This window comes from Chiloscyllium plagiosum, unplaced genomic scaffold (genome assembly GCF_037043375.1).
Source record: "Chiloscyllium plagiosum isolate Xiang-an unplaced genomic scaffold, Cpla_swu_hap1 HiC_scaffold_42, whole genome shotgun sequence".
Lineage (NCBI taxonomy): Eukaryota > Metazoa > Chordata > Chondrichthyes > Orectolobiformes > Hemiscylliidae > Chiloscyllium > Chiloscyllium plagiosum.
The window spans coordinates 5466714-5484336 of record NW_028270180.1 but is presented as its reverse complement, the minus strand read 5'-3'; the positions used below and the strand labels follow the sequence as shown (position 1 = coordinate 5484336).

At 56.3% G+C, this 17623-nt stretch overlaps 1 protein-coding gene across 1 annotated transcript in view; it reads right to left on the bottom strand.

The window, feature by feature from the left end:
* The window catches only part of tp53bp1 (tumor protein p53 binding protein, 1), a 69021-nt gene that overhangs the window by 6098 nt on the left and 45300 nt on the right, over positions 1-17623 (bottom strand). The window contains exons 16-23 of the mRNA XM_087982016.1: positions 17534-17617; positions 15980-16132; positions 14858-15147; positions 13952-14116; positions 12059-12477; positions 6656-6847; positions 5694-5870; positions 4419-4631 (exon numbers count right to left, since the gene is read on the bottom strand). Coding sequence (XP_087838142.1) covers positions 4419-4631; positions 5694-5870; positions 6656-6847; positions 12059-12477; positions 13952-14116; positions 14858-15147; positions 15980-16132; positions 17534-17617 — 1693 coding nt within the window. The remainder of the gene's footprint in view (positions 1-4418; positions 4632-5693; positions 5871-6655; positions 6848-12058; positions 12478-13951; positions 14117-14857; positions 15148-15979; positions 16133-17533; positions 17618-17623) is intronic.

The following is a 17623-nucleotide window of genomic DNA, read 5'->3' as shown; positions in this document are numbered from 1 at the left end:
ATGATGATGGGGCGGGGGTCGATGATGATGATGATGACGAGGGGGCGGGGGCGATGATGATGATGACGAGAGGGCGGGGGCGATGATGATGATGATGACGAGAGGGCGGGGGCGATGATGATGACGAGAGGGCGGGGGCGATGATGATGATGATGGGGGGACGATGATGATGATAACGATGATGGGGCGGGGGGACGATGATGATGACGATGACGGGGCGGGGGGGCGATGATGATGAGGCGGGGGGGACGATGATGATGATGATGATGATGGGGCGGGGGGACGATGATGATGATGACGATGATGGGGCAGGGGGACGATGATGGGGCAGGGGGGACGATGATGATGATGATGGGGCGGGGGGACGATGATGATGATGATGATGATGATGGGGCGGGGGGACGATGATGATGATGATGATGATGATGGGGCAGGGAGACTATGATGATGATGGGGTGGGGGACGACGACGATGATGATGATGGGGCGGGGGGGGCGATGATGATGATGATGGCACGGGGGGACGATGATGATGATGACGACGATGATGGGCGGGGGGACGATGATGATGACGATGATGATGATGGGGCGGGGGGACGATGATGATGATGACGATGATGGGGCGGGGGGACGATGATGATGATGACGATGATGGGGCGGGGGGACGATGATGATGATGACGACGATGATGGGGCAGGGGGACGATGATGACGATGATGGGGCAGGGGGACGACGATGATGATGACGATGATGGGGCAGGGGGACGACGATGATGATGGGGCGGGGGACGACGATGATGATGACGACGATGATGATGGGGCGGGGGACGACGATGATGATGATGACGATGATGGGGCAGGGGGACGATGATGATGATGATGATGGGGCGGGGGGGGACGACGATGATGATGATGATGATGGGGTGGGGGGACGATGATGATGATGATGATGATGGGGCGGGGGTACGATGATGATGATGATGATGGGGCGGGGGGACGATGATGATGATGAGGCGGGGGGACGATGATGATGATGATGATGGGGATGATGATGGGGATGATGATGGGGCGGGGGGACGATGATGATGATGATGATGATGATGGGGCGGGGGGACGATGATGATGATGATGATGATGGGGCGGGGGGGACGATGATGATGATGATGGGGCGGGGGGGGCGATGATGATGATGATGGCGCGGGGGGACGATGATGATGATGACGACGATGGTGGGCGGGGGGACGATGATGATGATGATGATGATGATGGGGTGGGGGGACGATGATGATGATGACGATGATGGGGCGGGGGGACGATGATGATGATGACGATGATGGGGCGGGGGGACGATGATGATGATGACGACGATGATGGGCAGGGGGACGATGATGACGATGATGGGGCAGGGGGACGACGATGATGATGACGATGATGGGGCAGGGGGATGATGATGATGGGGCGGGGGGACGACGACGATGATGACGATGATGGGGCAGGGGGACGACGATGATGATGGGGCGGGGGACGACGATGATGATGACGACGATGATGATGGGGCGGGGGGACGATGATGATGATGATGATGGGGCGGGGGGACGATGATGATGATGATGATGATGGGGCGGGGGGACGACGATGATGATGATGATGATGGGGCGGGGGCACGATGATGATGATGATGATGGGGCGGGGGGACGATGATGATGACGATGATGATGGGGCGGGGGGACAATGATGATGACGATGATGATGGGGCGGGGGGACGATGATGATGACGATGATGATGATGATGATGATGGGGCGGGGGGACGATGATGATGATGATGATGATGGGGCGGGGGCACGATGATGATGATGATGATGATGGGGCGGGGGGACAATGATGATGATGACGATGATGTGGCAGGGGGACGATGATGGGGCAGGGGGACGATGATGATGATGATGATGGTGGGGCGGGGGGACGACGATGATGATGGGGCGGGGGACGATGATGGGGCAGGGGGACGATGATGATGACGATGATGATGATGATGATGATGGGGCGGGGGGACGATGATGATGATGGGGCGGGGGCACGATGATGATGATGATGATGATGGGGCGGGGGAATGATGATGATGATGATGATGAGGCGGGGGGATGATGATGATGATGATGATGATGATGATGATGATGGGGCAGGGGGACGATGATGATGGGGCAGGGGGACGATGATGATGATGATGGGGCAGGGGGACGATGATGATGATAATGGGGCAGGGGGACGACGATGATGATGATGGGGCGGGGGGGGGACGATGATGATGATGGGGCAGGGGGACGACGATGATGATGATGGGGCAGGGGGACGACGATGATGATGATGGGGCAGGGGGACGACGATGATGATGATGGGGCGGGGGGACGACGATGATGATGACGACGATGATGGGGTGGGGGGGGGACGATGATGATGACGATGATGGGGCAGGGGGACGATGATGATGATGGGGCGGGGGGACGACGACGATGATGATGATGGGGCGGGGGGGGGACGATGATGATGATGGGGCAGGGGGACGACGATGATGATGACGACGATGATGGGGTGGGGGGGACGATGATGATGATGACGATGATGGAGCAGGGGGACGATGATGATGATGGGGCAGGGGGACGATGATAATGATGATGATGATGGGGCAAGGGGACGATGATGATGATGATGGGGCGAGGGGACGATGATGATGATGACGATGATGATGGGGCAGGGGGACGATGATGATGATGATGGGGCGAGGGGACGATGATGATGATGACGATGATGATGGGGCAGGGGGACGATGATGATGATGACAACGATGATGGGGCGGGGGGACGATGATGATGATGACGATGATGGGGCAGGGGGGACAATGATGATGATGACGACGATGATGGGGCGGGGGGGGGACGATGATGATGACGACGAAGGGGTGGGGAGGACGATGATGATAATGATGATGGGGCGGGGGGGACGATGATGATGATGATGGGGCGGGGGGACGATGATGATGACGATGATGGGGCGGGGGGGACGATGATGATGACGGGGCGGGGGCGACGATGACGATGACGGGGCAGGGGGGACGATGACGATGACGGGGCAGGGGGGACGATGACGATGAGGCGGGGGGGACGATGATGATGATGATGGGGCGGAGGGACGATGATGATGATGATGATGATGGGGCGGGGTGACGATGATGATGATGACGATGATGGGGCGGGGTGACGATGATGATGATGATGATGATGATGATGGGGCGGAGGGACGATGATGATGATGACGATGATGGGGCGGGGTGACGATGATGATGATGATGATGATGATGATGGGGCGGAGGGACGATGATGATGATGGGGCGGGGTGACGATGATGATGATGATGATGATGATGATGGGGCGGGGGGGACGATGATGATGATGACGATGGCGGGGGGGGGACGATGATGATGATGACGATGATGGGGCGGGGGGGACGATGATGATGATGATGATGGGGCGGGGGGACGATGATGATGATGATGATGGGGCGGGGGGACGATGATGATGATGATGATGGGGCGGGGGGGACGATGATGATGATGACGATGGGGCGGGGGGGACGATGATGATGATGACGATGGCGGGGGGGGACGATGATGATGATGACGATGATGGGGCGGGGGGGACGATGATGATGATGACGATGACGGGGCGGGGGGGACGATGATGATGACGATGATGGGGCGGGGGGGACGATGATGATGATGACGATGGCGGGGGGCGACGATGATGATGATGACGATGACGATGATGGGGTGGGGGGGACGATGATGATGATGACGATGACGGGGCAGGGGGACGATGATGACGATGATGGGGCGGGGGGACGATGATGATGAAGATGATGGGGCGGGGGGACGATGATGCTGACGATGATGGCCGGGGGGGACGATGATGATGACGATGATGGGGCGGGGGGACGATGATGATGACGATGATGGGGCAGGGGGACGATGAAGATGACGATGATGGGGCAGGGGGACGATGAAGATGACGACGATGGGGCAGGGGGACGATGATGGGGCGGGGTGGACGATGAAGATGACGATGACGACGATGATGGGGCGGGGGGGACGATGAAGATGACGATGATGGGGCAGGGGGACGATGAAGATGACGATGATGGGGCAGGGGGACGATGAAGATGACGATGATAGGGCAGGGGGACGATGAAGATGACGACGATGGGGCAGGGGGACGATGATGGGGCGGGGTGGACGATGAAGATGACGATGATGATGATAATGATGGGGCGGGGGGGATGATGAAGATGACGATGATGGGGCGGGGGGCGATGATGATGATGACGACGAGGCAGGGTCTGTGTGGGAGTGAGGAATGATGATCTCACCCTCCTCCTCCTCGCTGCTGATGGCTCCATCGTGTTGAGCTTGTTTGTTGGTCCTTCGATCTGACTCGCTGGCTGCTGTCAGGATGAAGGCGTAGCCCACAAACAGGGCGGGGTTTTTCGGGATGGGACCGTGTTGAGTTTCTAACATGGAGCTAGATTCACTGGAAACCTCTCCCTCAGAGGGACTGAGAAACCCTGTCGGCTTCAGGATCCCTGCAAAGGACAAGGCACAGCCTATTATACAGGCCCTTCAGCCCAACCTGTGACTATCCCCACTCGCGAGCACCTTCCCATCTTCATTGGCAGTGGGCTCCTCCCTTCTCCCTCAAAAACTTACCCAGCTTCCCCTTAAATACAGCTGGACCTCAACAGCACCTCCCCCACCCCTCCGCGGGGTTACACCGTCTCCCCCGCCTCCAGACGGAGAAGTTACTCCTGAATTCCCAATTGGATTCATTATTATCTCTTACAGGTTAGGCTCAGGGTCAGGGTCAAGGTCACGGTTACAATTAGGGTCAGGGTCACAGTTACAATTAGGGTTAGGGTCACGGTCAGGGTCAAGGTCATGGTTACAATTAGGGTCAGGGTTACAATTAGGGTCAGGGTTACAATTAGGGTTAGGGTCAGGGTCAAGGTCATGGTTACAATTAGGGTCAGGGACAGGGTTACAGTTAGGGTCACAGTTACAATTAGGGTTAGGATCAGGGTCACAGTCAGGGTCACGGTTAGGGTCAGGGTCAAGGTCATGGTTACAATTAGGTTTAAGGTCAGGGTCTCGGGTTAGGGTCATGGTTACAATTAGGGTTAGGGTCATAATTAGGGTTAGGGTTCAGGTCACAGTTGGGTTAGGGTTAGGGTTAGGGTCAGGGTCAGGGGTCCCTAGGTTTAATCCACAGCACAAATGGAGATACCATCTCGATGTCCCCTCCTGTCAAACCCTTGCGCTGTCTCAGTGCAGCTCTCCTCCTTGACCATATCTCCAGGTTCCTGCTCACTATGTCCCTGTACCTCCGGCTGGGAGAGGCTGGTGAGCTGACAGCAGATTCCAGTATTCCCCCCAGCCTCCAAGGGAGCTGGGCTACCCGCCAAAACGCTGGAGGGTCAGGATTAACGCAATCAATCACTCTCACCGGGAGCCAGCATAACCACAGTGGGATGAATGGCCTCCCCTCGAGCTGCTATTCTTCTGATCGACTCCCCTACCCTGCTCCCACCCTTTCCCTCACCCACCCTCTCTCCACTCCCTCCTCCCCCCACCCCACCCCGGGCCATTACCGGATTTTCCCGTCCCTGGTCTGCGTCCACGTTTTGCGGGAGAGCGTTCCTCATCCGAGCCCATCAGCTTCCTCTTCCCGGAGAAGGTGGGACCCCGCGGGCTCTCTCCCTGTTTCCGGGTCGGAGTGCTGGCCCCAGTGTTGCTGCGGCGTTTACGTTTCCCCTCCACCAGGTTATCTGTCACAGCAGGAGACAGTGTGTGGTGACCAGAGAGGCAGCCCCCGGACAGTGGAAACCTCTGCGACACCCCCCCGCAACCCCAACCCGAACCCCACCCAGAAGCTCAGGACAATGCCAGAAGTGCTGAGGGAAACCTCCATTGCTGTGCTTACAAAGGTGCTAAATAAATGCAGGGTGTTGTTGAACAACAAGGCCACCTACGGCTGCTCTGGCCTGGCCGTCCAACAACACCCTGCGTTTAGGTAGCACCGACAAACACAGCGATTAAATCTTCCACAGCACTTTGTCAGATCCTCAGGCAATGCTATTTGACACTGAGCTACACAGCCAACTCACAGAAGGGACTGGGGGTTTAACGAAGTGTTATAAACATGAGGGCAGAGGCACTCAGGGAGGGAGAGAGAGGAGAACAGGGGTCGTATGAGAGGCTGAGACTGGGTGTAACGTGGGTAGCTCAGCATCAGACAGCAGGAGAGATTACACAGGGACAGAGAGGAGAAAACCCCCTTCCATCCCTCCGACCCCCACACACTCCCTCCTGAAACCCCTTTCCCTCAAACAGAACAGGTCTAGGAGTCCCACGCCAGGAAAAAGGAGAGTGGGTCCAGCGACGCCCGCTGCAGTTGATCAGCCCGTCGACATTGGCTGCTGGGGTCCGGGGGGGGGGAATAGGTGAAAGGTCCACCAAACGATGCAGCAACACGATGGCAGAGGCTGTGCCTGTGCCCCTGCGCACTGGCAGAGGGAGACCCCGCCGTGTAGGAGTGATGGTGCCCACGTACCCAAGCTGATGTCCGCTGCCATGGTGAGGGGTGTGGTGGCCTCACAGGGGTCCAGACCAAACTGCTCCCGCAGTCGGTTGCCCTGTTCCAGTGACAGGATAACAGCCATCCTCTTGTACCACTTCTGCAGGCCATCCTTCTCGATACAATAGTAAAACTCCTCAGCTTCCTTGCGGTGGGCCTTCACAATTCCTGCAGGCGGTACAACACGAGACAGTCACTCTCATGATGAGCCACACCAGCCTTCCCCCACCCCCCCCTCCCCGAGCACTGGAACAAACCCTGCGCTGATCCAATTCCACTGACCCACCTTCCACACCACCTGAAACATCAACTCACCGGAAACAGCAATGTCACAGGGGCAGCAGGAGGCCATTCGGCCCTTCCAACCTGCTCTCCATAAGACATACGAATGCAAGTAAGGCCATTCGGCCCATTGAGTCCACTCCGCCATTGAGTCATGGCTGATGGGCACTTCAACTCCACATACCCGCACTCTCCTATTCTGTGTGATCAAGGCTGCTTTTTCAACTCAGCCCCAAAATCAGAAATTGCTGGCATCAGAGAAATCCGAGTTAACGTTTCTCTCCACAGATGCTGCCAGATCTGCTGAGATTTTCCAACAACTTCTGCTTTTGTTTGTTTGTTGATTTACAGGATCCGCAGTTCTGTCGGTTCTGATCCGGCCTGGTCCGTGTTTCCACTTTCTCCCCATTTCCTTGGATTCCTTCTGCCCCAGAGCTGTATCTAACTCCTTGCCCATAATGTTCACGGTTTTGGCCTCAACCGCTTTCTACGATAGGGATTTCCACAGCCTCATCACTAAGAAAACTCTCCTTGTCTCAGTCCTGCCCTGATCCTGAGATGGTGACCCCCCTCTGGTCCTGGACTCATCCTGGTCATCAGGGATATCCTTGCGGCATTTATCCTGTCCATCCCTGTTGGAGTGTTAGAGGAGTCTCAGTGTACAAAGCCCCCAGCAAGTCCAGTGCCAACGGATTCACTCTCTCACACATCAAACCAGCCAGCCCAGGACAGAGCTCCCCCCACAAACACAGCATCGCCTGGGAGACAGTGGAAGATTTACACCACCCTTTGTGAAAAGGCGTGGCCAGCACTGCCCGGGTCAACATTTCCTGCCCATCCACAACTGCCCCAGACAAGGTGCCTTCTGGAACACCTGCAGTCCATACACTGTAGGAACACCCACAGAGCTGTGTGCAGAGGAGAAAGCAAACAGATCCTTTCTTAAAGTAGTTGAGATTGGGGGGGTTCAGTTAGATTTGGGGACTACAGAATCACACAGCACAAATACAGACCATTCAGCCCAACTCGTCCATGCCAACCAGATATCTTAACCTAATCTAGTCCCACTTGGCCCAAATCCCTCTAAACCCTTCCTATTCATTACCCATCCAGATGCCTTTTAAATGTTGTAATTGTACCAGCCTCCACCACTTCCTCTGGCAGCTCATTCCATACACGCACCACCCTCTGTGTGAAACAGTTGCTCCTTAAGTGCCTTTTCGATCTTTCCCCTATCACCCTAATACCATGCCCTCTTGTTTTGGACCCCTCTACCCTGGGAAAAACACATTGTGTATTCACCCTATCCATGCCCCCCATGATTTTATAAACCTCTATAAGGTCATCCCTCAGCCTCCAACACTCCAGGGAAAATGCCTCAGTCTATTCAACCTCTCCCTCTAGCTGAAAACGTCCAATTCCTGAACCCTTTCAAGTTTTACAACATCTTTCCGATAGGAAGGAGACCAGAATTGCACGCAATATTCCAACAGTGGCCTAACCAATGTCCTGTACAGCCGCAACATGACCTCCCAACTCCTGTACTCAATAGTCTGACCAATAAGCTTCTTGAGTTTTGTTGGATCTGCACCCAACCAGGCAAGTATTCCATCACAGTACTTGTTTGTGCCTTGCAGATGGTGGACACACTTTGGCGAGTTGGGTGGTGAGTTACTCACAGCAAGGATACTATCCTGAGGGAACCTTGCTGAGATGTACTGGAACTGAGATGACTGACCTTCAGCAACAACACCGTACTTCCTTTGTGCCAGGTTTTATTCCATCAGGAGGTTTTTCCCCAGTTCCCATTAACTCCAGTTTCTTAAGGCTTCTTGGTGCCATACATGGCCGAATGTGGCCTTGGTGTCATAGAGATGTACAGCATGGAAACAGACCCTTCGGTCCAACCTGTCCATGCCGACCAGATATCTCAACCCAATCTAGTCCCACCTGCCAGCACCTGGCCCATATCCCTCCAAACCCTTCCTATTCATATACCCATCCAAATGCCCCTTAAATGTTGCAATTGTACCAGCCACCACCACATCCTCTGGCAGCTCATTCCATAAACGTGAAAAAGTTGCCCACCTCACCTCTGGAGTTTATCTCTCATCCAGAACTAGGGCTGTGATGAGGTCAAGAACTGAGTGCCTCTGGTTCACCCAAGCTAAACATCATTGAGCAGGTTATTGCTCAACAAGTGCTTCTTGTTGCCACTGTTGATGATGACAACCTTCCATTATGTTACTGATGATCAAGAGCAGATGCATAAGGTGGGAACACTTTTTTCCCATGTTTGACCTGATGCTTTGAGATTTCATGGAGTTTGGGGTCAATGTTGAGGGTTCCTATGGTAACTTCCTCCCCCCTGTATACTATTATGCCACCATCTCTGCTGGGTTTGTCCTGCCAGTGGGACGGAACTTAACCGAGGATGCTGCTGATGTCTGGAACGTTGTGTTTAGGTATGATTCTGAGTACGACTATGTCAGTTTGTTGCTTTAGTATCTGTGAGACAGCTCTCCCAATTTTAGTCCTGGACTCCAGATGTTAGTAAGGAGGACTTTGTAGGTTTGACAGGATTGTGTTTGCTGTTGTTGTTTCTGGTGCCTTAGTCTGTGTCACGTAGTTCATAGGATTTCATTCCTGTTATTGATAGTTGAGTCATTCAGGCTGACTGAGGCGTCAGGTCAACTGTCATTACTTTTCCTGCAGAATTGTCTTAAAATGCAAAGTGAAATTTAATCATAGAAGTTATGCACAAAATAAACCATTCTGTCTATGCTTATGGCAGTTCTTTAACTAGAGATGTCTGTTCTAATCCCATTTGCATAGCATTTCTTTTCAAATACTTATATAATTTCCATTTAAATGATGCAGTGTCTGCCACTTTGGAGAAGCATTTTGTGCTGTAATAAATCTCTGTGAAAGCATTTCTTTAACTTCCCCTCTGTTATTCCCCTGCTGCTGCAAAGCCTGTTTCCATATTATCATAATTTTGTAACCTCTACAAACGCCTTCATCACTATCCTATCTACCTGCAACTCCACTTTCAAGGAGCTATGAACCTGCACTCCAAGATCTCTCTGTTCAGCAACATTTCCTGTCACCCTACCAATAACTTTGTAAGTCCTGCCCTGGTTGGCTTGTGAACATTATTGTCAATGTCATAAGTTATTCTGCAAACAATTAGGAAGAAAATGGCTAGTTAACTTTTCTTAGAAAATTGTTACTGTGCAAGATTAAGGGAGTCTGGCTGCAGTTATGTATTTATTTCTAACGATGTGCATGTCTGCGTCTGTGTGCGTGTGTGTGTGAGAGAGAGAGACACATAGTCCGTGCGCGTGTGTGTGAGAGAGACAGTCTGTCTGTGTGTGAGACAGTTTGTATGTGTCAGTGTGTGTGCAAGTGTCTGTGTGTGAGTGTGTGACCCCCTGTCCTCTGTGGTCCATCATCTCAGTCCTAAAGACAAAGACTTCGGAGAGGGATATCGGTCTTCGGTCCAGCACACATGTGACTGCAAACTCTCAGCCAATGCGTCTGACACTTGACTGCTCTGTGAAATGGCAAACCGCACAGCGAGAGTGTAATTAGGGATGGGAGAGAAATGAGAGGTTTACCTAGGTCACCCACATCCCTGGACACAATAAAGACAGTTTGCAGACTCGGGGGGGGGGGGGGAATATTTCTTCACTGAATTTGAAATGTTCGAAACTCTTCACTCCAACAGTGGGAAAAGTGAATCAGGGAGAGATCAGCAGGAAAAAGGGTGGAATGGTCCCGGGTGCACAGATTAGAGGGTGGAATGGTCCCGGGTGCACAGATTAGAGGGTGGAATGGCCTCGGGGTGCACGGATTAGAGGGTGGAATGGCCTCGGGGTGCACGGATTAAAGGGCGGAATGGCCTCGGGGTGTACGGATTAGAGGGCGGAATGGCCTCGGGGTGTACGGATTAGAGGGCCGAATGGCCTCGGGGTGTGCGGATTAGAGGGCCGAATGGCCTCGAGGTGCACGGATTAGAGGGCCGAATGGCCTCGGGGTGCACGGATTAGAGGGCCGAATGGCCTCGGGGTGCACGGATTAGAGGGCCGAATGGCCTCGGGGTGCACAGATTAGAGGGCCGAATGGCCTCGGGGTGCACAGATTAGAGGGCCGAATGGCCTCGGGGTGCACAGATTAGAGGGCCGAATGGCCTCAGGGTGCACGGAATGGAGGGCCGAATGGCCTCGGGGTGCACGGAATGGAGGGCCGAATGGCCTCGGGGTGCACGGATTAGAGGGCCGAATGGCCTCGGGGTGCACGGATTAGAGGGCCGAATGGCCTCGGGGTGTACGGATTAGAGGGCCGAATGGCCTCGGGGTGCACGGATTAGAGGGCCGAATGGCCTCGGGGTGCACAGATTAGAGGGCCGAATGGCCTCGGGGTGCACAGATTAGAGGGCCGAATGGCCTCGGGGTGTACGGATTAGAGGGCGGAATGGCCTCGGGGTGCACAGATTAGAGGGCCGAATGGCCTCGGGGTGCACAGATTAGAGGGCCGAATGGCCTCGGGGTGTACAGATTAGAGGGCCGAATGGCCTCGGGGTGCACGGATTAGAGGGCGGAATGGCCTCGGGGTGCACGGATTAGAGGGCGGAATGGCCTCGGGGTGTACAGATTAGAGGGCCGAATGGCCTCGGGGTGCACGGATTAGAGGGCCGAATGGCCTCGGGGTGCACAGATTAGAGGGCCGAATGGCCTCGGGGTGTACAGATTAGAGGGCCGAATGGCCTCGGGGTGCACGGATTAGAGGGCCGAATGGCCTCGGGGTGCACGGATTAGAGGGCCGAATGGCCTCGGGGTGTACGGCTTAGAGGGCCGAATGGCCTCGGGGTGCACGGATTAGAGGGCCGAATGGCCTCGGGGTGTACGGCTTAGAGGGCCGAATGGCCTCGGGGTGCACGGATTAGAGGGCGGAATGGCCTGTCTCTGGAGGACAGTGGATTTCAGGTGGGTTATTTCGTGTTGAAGTGTGAACCCTGCCCCCTGGTGGGTTTGGAAGGCACTGATTTCCCCCCCCCTCCCCACCGACTCCCCTCTGGGCACTGCCAGCAGGTACCTGCACTGAAATACTCATCGTCAGACAGAGCTGTCACCTCCGTCTCCACGGGAATGGGGTCACACAGCAGGATGTCTTTCCCAGGCACTTCACACTCATAGCCATCGTCGAAGAGCACCTTGTATTTGCCGTCCCCAGAGTCGCGGGTAATCGCTCCGGAGTAGAAGTACCCATTCGATGACCACTTGGCGACCACCCGCAGACCGACAAAGCTGCTGCTCTGGGAGGCTGGCAGCTCCGAGCGAGGACCCTGTGGACTCTGGGCTTGGGGGATCTCCGGGGAGGCTGACCTGGGGTACAGCACAGACACCACCCGCTCTGGGCCACGGGCAGCGATCCGAGTGTAGGGCTCCTCGTCTGGGGATGTGGCACTCGACAGAGTCTCCCCCCGCGTCCTGGGCGAGGTCTGCATCATCTCCCTGGGGCCAGGGTGTGAGACAGAGAGAGAGAGAGAGAGACAGGGGGGAGGGCAAGAGAGAGGGAAGGCGAGAACGAGAGAGTGAGGAGAGAGAGAGAGAGAGTGGGTGAGAGAGAGAGAGAGAGAGAGAGAGCAAGAGAGTGTGAGTGAGAGGGAGACAGTATGGGGAGAGATAGAGGGGTGATGGGGGGATGAGGACAGATGGAGGGGGAGATGAGGAGTGATGGGGGGGGATGAGGTGAGATGGAGGGGGGGTTGAGGAGAGAGAGAGCACGAGAACGAGAAAGAGAGAGCGCGAGAGGGAGAGGTGGGTGGGGGCAGAGTGCGCAAGCGTGGGCAGAGACAGCATGGGTGAGGAGAGAGAGGGGGGTGGGGGGGTGAGAAAGATGGGGGCGCGAGGGGGGAATGAGGGGGCAAGAGAGAGACAGAGAGAGAGAGACAGAGACAGACAGACAGCGTGAAGGGGAGAGAGAGCGAGATCAAACAGCAGAAAGGAAAAACAGAGGCGAGATCGCGAGGAATCACAATAAATCCTGAGGTAAAATGAAGAGCTCAAATGCCCGTGCTCTCAGATTGAAAATCAGGAATCCCCTGATATCGACATCCTGGAAATTACCACTGACCAAAAAGTGAACTGGATTTACCACATAAACACAGTGGCTACAAGAGCAGGTAACAACAAGTAACTCAGCTCCCAACTCCCCTATCGGCAATCAAAAAGGCACAAGTCAGGAGTCCTGTACCACTAATTAATAAAATAAATCCTGGAACTCCCTCTCTCAAGGGCAATGTGGATCCATCTACAGCACATAGACTGCACAGTGGCTCAGTGGTTAGCACTGCTGCCTCACAGCACCAGGGATCCGGATTCAATTCCGGCCTCAGGCGACTGTCTGTGTGGAGTTTGCACATTCTCCCCGTGTCTATGTGGGTTTCCTCCAGTTTCCTCCCACAGTCCAAAGATGTGCAGGTCAGGGTGGATTGGGCATGCTAAACTGCCCGTAGAGTTCAGGGATGTGCAGGTGAGGTGGGTTAGCCATGGGAAATGTGGGGTTACTGGGATAGGGTAAGGAGGTGAGTCTGGGTGGGATGCTCTTTGGAGGGGTTGGTGCAGACTCAATGGGCCGAATGGCCTGTTTCTGGATTGTAGGGATTTTGTGACTGCAGTGGGTCAAGAAAACAGCTCACCCCCACATTCTCAAGGGCAACTAGGGATGGATAGTAAACACCAGGCCCAGCCAGGGATGCCCTGTTCTACAAATGAATAAAATAAAAATTAAATAGAGGAATCTGAATTTTGCTTTCCCCCAACCTGGAGGAGGAAGTGGGGGGGGGGGGGGGGGGGGGGGAGGGGAGAGTGGGAACGCTGCAGGGCAGCTGCGATTGGCTGGGATTTCTGCTCACTGCGAGGGTCCACAGTCTCATTACTGGGCACACCCCACCCCACCCCACCCCACCCCAGAAACAGCACTCACCTCCCAATGAGAGATCTGATGGGTGGCCGCCCTCGTTTACCCCTGCCCCGGGGCGGGGGGCTCCTCGGTGTCTGTTTGTTGCTGATGGTGATCTCCTCAGTCTCTGCAAGCCCAGCCAGAGGCTGCTTGGACGGTGACCAGTACTGAACTCCAACCTTCCTGGGGCTAGGCAAAAGGAAGATGGTGTTACAGCTGACCCATCCCGGGGTCCTGCTCAGCAAGTCCTGAAACACTCCCAATGCCAGGGGGACACAACCTGCCGGAGATGAACCTCTTCTAGCTTGGGACTGATGGTCCGGTCTAACTCCCCCTCCCACTCCACCTCCCCACAGCCTCCCCCAGAGATACAACCGCCAAAGCTCCCTGATCACTGGGCTGTCTCACTGCAGCTACACAGAGTGAAGGAGGACACACACAGACGGCCCATATCAGGTCAGCCTTTTAAATTGCTGCATAAAAATACTTTTAAACAGTAGGGGTGCAATCAATTCCTTAGTCAGCTCACAATAAAACCATCTGTAAAGGGAACATCAGAACGGCCTCCAACAGAAGCAGCTGCAACAAACAATTCCCAGAGATACCACAATGTGGCAGCAGTGAGTCACAGTCAGCCATGCTGCTCCTGCCTGGGAGTGTTTGATGGGGACAGTGTAGAGGCAGTTTTATTCTGTATCTAACCCCCTGCTGTCCCTGTCCTGGGAGTGTTTGATGGGGACAGTGTAGAGGCAGTTTTATTCTGTATCTAACCCCCTGCTGTCCCTGTCCTGGGAGTGTTTGATGGGGACAGTTTGAGGGAGCTTTATTCTGTATCTAACCCCGTGCTGCCCCTGTCCTGGGAGTGTTTGATTGAGGGACAGTGTAGAGGGAGCTTTACTCTGTATCTAACCCTGTGCTGTTGGCCCCTACCTCAGTTTGGAGTGGATCCCTCTGCCGCTGGGCACCACAAACTCTCGAGGGTCTGGACCCCCGTTCCTCCCTCGGGTGATAGTGGTACCTCTCCCCCGTTCCGGAGCAGCAGTGCCCGTTCCCAAGCTGCTGCTGCTACTGGTCCCACTTGACGCTCGAAGTAAACTGGACGCCTTGGAGGAGAAGGAGCTGATATCGCCCAGATCCCCAGAGGTCATGGAGCCCGTGGCCCGAGATGGAGACACCTCGTTCTCATATTCCCGACACTCCACCACAGGATCCTCACTCTCCTGAAGGAACAAAACACAGACAGAAAGGAAAGGGCTCTCAGTGTGAAATCTCCAAGACTCCAACTTTATCCACACCCGTCAGCCATTAGTGACACAGTCACTCTGGAGTCAACATGGACATGAGGGCGAGCCCCAAACTGGAGCCTTCAGAACACGTTGGCATTTCCAGTCTAATACCGAGGGAGTGCCGCACTGTCGGAGGGTCAGCGCTGAGGGAGCGCCGCACTGTCAGAGAGTCAGAGCTGAGGGAGCGCCGCACTGTCGGAGGGTCAGCGCTGAGGTAGTGCCGCACTGTCGGAGGGTCAGTGCTGAGGGAGCGCCGCACTGTCGGAGGGTCAGTGCTGAGGGAGCGCCGCACTGTCAGAGAGTCAGAGCTGAGGGAGTGCCGCACTGTCGGAGGGTCAGCGCTGAGGTAGTGCCGCACTGTCGGAGGGTCAGTGCTGAGGGAGCGCCGCACTGTCGGAGGGTCAGTGCTGAGGGAGCGCCGCACTGTCGGAGGGTCAGTGCCGAGGGAGTGCCGCACTGTCGGGGGGTCAGTGCGGAGGGAGCGCTGCACTGTCGGGGGGTCAGTGCGGAGGGAGCGCTGCACTGTCGGGGGGTCAGTGCGGAGGGAGCGCTGCACTGTCGGGGGGTCAGTGCGGAGGGAGCGCTGCACTGTCGGAGGGTCAGTGCCGCACTGTCGGAGGGTCAGTGCGGAGGGAGCGCTGCACTGTCGGAGGGTCAGTGCTGAGGGAGTGCCGCACTGTCGGGGGGTCAGGGCTGAGGGAGCGCTGCACTGTCGGAGGGTACGTGGATCCTCTTCATTCCCACGCACCCCCCGATGGGTAGGTACCTCAGTTACTTTGCGTTCCACCTCTTTCCCGTCGATGTAGTACACGTCAGTGATTATCCGGGTCAGCATCGTGCGCACCTCCCGGATCGTCCGGACGTGTCTTCGCAGGAGCCGGCCAGGGGGAGGCGCTGGCAGCTCAAACTCCTCGTCCTCCTTCAGTGATGTTTCCATGGAAACAAACACAAGCAACAGCCTGTTAGAGAGAGTCAGGTGGGAGTCGCCCCCACGTGGCAAAACCAGCTCTCAGGCCCAGGTTACAGCAGGAGCATGTGGGGGAGGGGTCGGGGGAGTTGAGGAGCGGGGAGGGGAGGGGGAGTGTGGGAGGAGGGAGAGAAGGATTGGAGCCTGTGGAAGGATGGTGTGTGAGGGATGAGGGGGCGAGGATGATGAGGGGGCGAGGATGATGAGGGGGCGAGGATGATGAGGGGGCGAGGATGATGAGGGGGCGAGGATGATGGGGGGCGAGGATGATGAGGGGGCGAGGATGATGAGGGGGCGAGGATGATGAGGGGGCGAGGATGATGAGGGGGCGAGGATGATGAGGGAGCGAGGATGAGAAGGGAAGGGGGCGAGGATGAGAAGGGGAGGGGGCGAGGATGAGAAGGGGAGGGGGCGAGGATGAGAAGGGGAGGGGGCGAGGATGAGAAGGGGAGGGGGCGAGGATGAGAAGGGGAGGGGGCGAGGATGATGAGGGGGCGAGGATGATGAGGGGGCGAGGATGATGAGGGGGCGAGGATGATGAGGGGGCGAGGATGAGAAGGGGAGGGGGGTGTGGTGGGGGGTGTGGTGGGGGGTGTGGTGGGGGGTGCGGCGGAAGAGAGCGGCGGAAGAGAGCGGGGGAAGAGAGGGTGTGGGGGAAGAGAGGGTGTGGGGGTAGAGAGGGTGTGGGGGTAGAGAGGGTGTGGGGGTAGAGAGGGTGTGGGGGTAGAGAGGGTGTGGGGGTAGAGAGGGTGTGGGGGTAGAGAGGGTGTGGGGGTTGTGGGGGTGTGGGGGTGAGAGGGTGTGGGGGTTGTGGGGGTGTGGGGGTGAGAGGGTGTGGGGGTGAGAGGGTGTGGGGGTGAGAGGGTGTGGGGGTGAGAGAGGGTGTGGGGGTGAGAGAGGGTGTGGGGGTGAGAGAGGGTGTGGGGGTGAGTGAGGGTGTGGGGGTGAGTGAGGGTGTGAGGGGGTGTGTGAGGGTGTGAGGGGGTGAAAGTGAGGGGGTGAAAGTGAGGGGGTGAAAGTGAGGGGGTGAAAGTGAGGGGGTGAAAGTGAGGGGGTGAAAGTGAGGGGGTGAAAGTGAGGGGGTGGGGGAGGGGTGAGAGGATGAGGGTTTGGGTTGGGGTGGGGGTGGAGGTGGGGGTGAGGGGGTGGGGTGTGAGGGGGCGGGTGTGGGGGTGAGATGTGAGGTAGAGGGTGTGGTGTTGAGAGGGTGTGGGTGTGAGGGTGGGTGTGAGGGTGAGCAGGTGAGGCTGGTGTTAAGGGTGGGGGTGGGGCTGAGAGTGAGGGAGGCAGTGAGGGGGTGGGACTGTGAGGGAGGGGTGGGCCCTGAGTGAAGGAGGGGCCGCTGGGCCTTACCTGGCTGTGGAAGGAGTCTGTATCACGATCCTCTGGCCCTGCGTTGCTGTGGAAGGACGTGCTCCTCGATCTCATCTGGGGTTTCTCGGC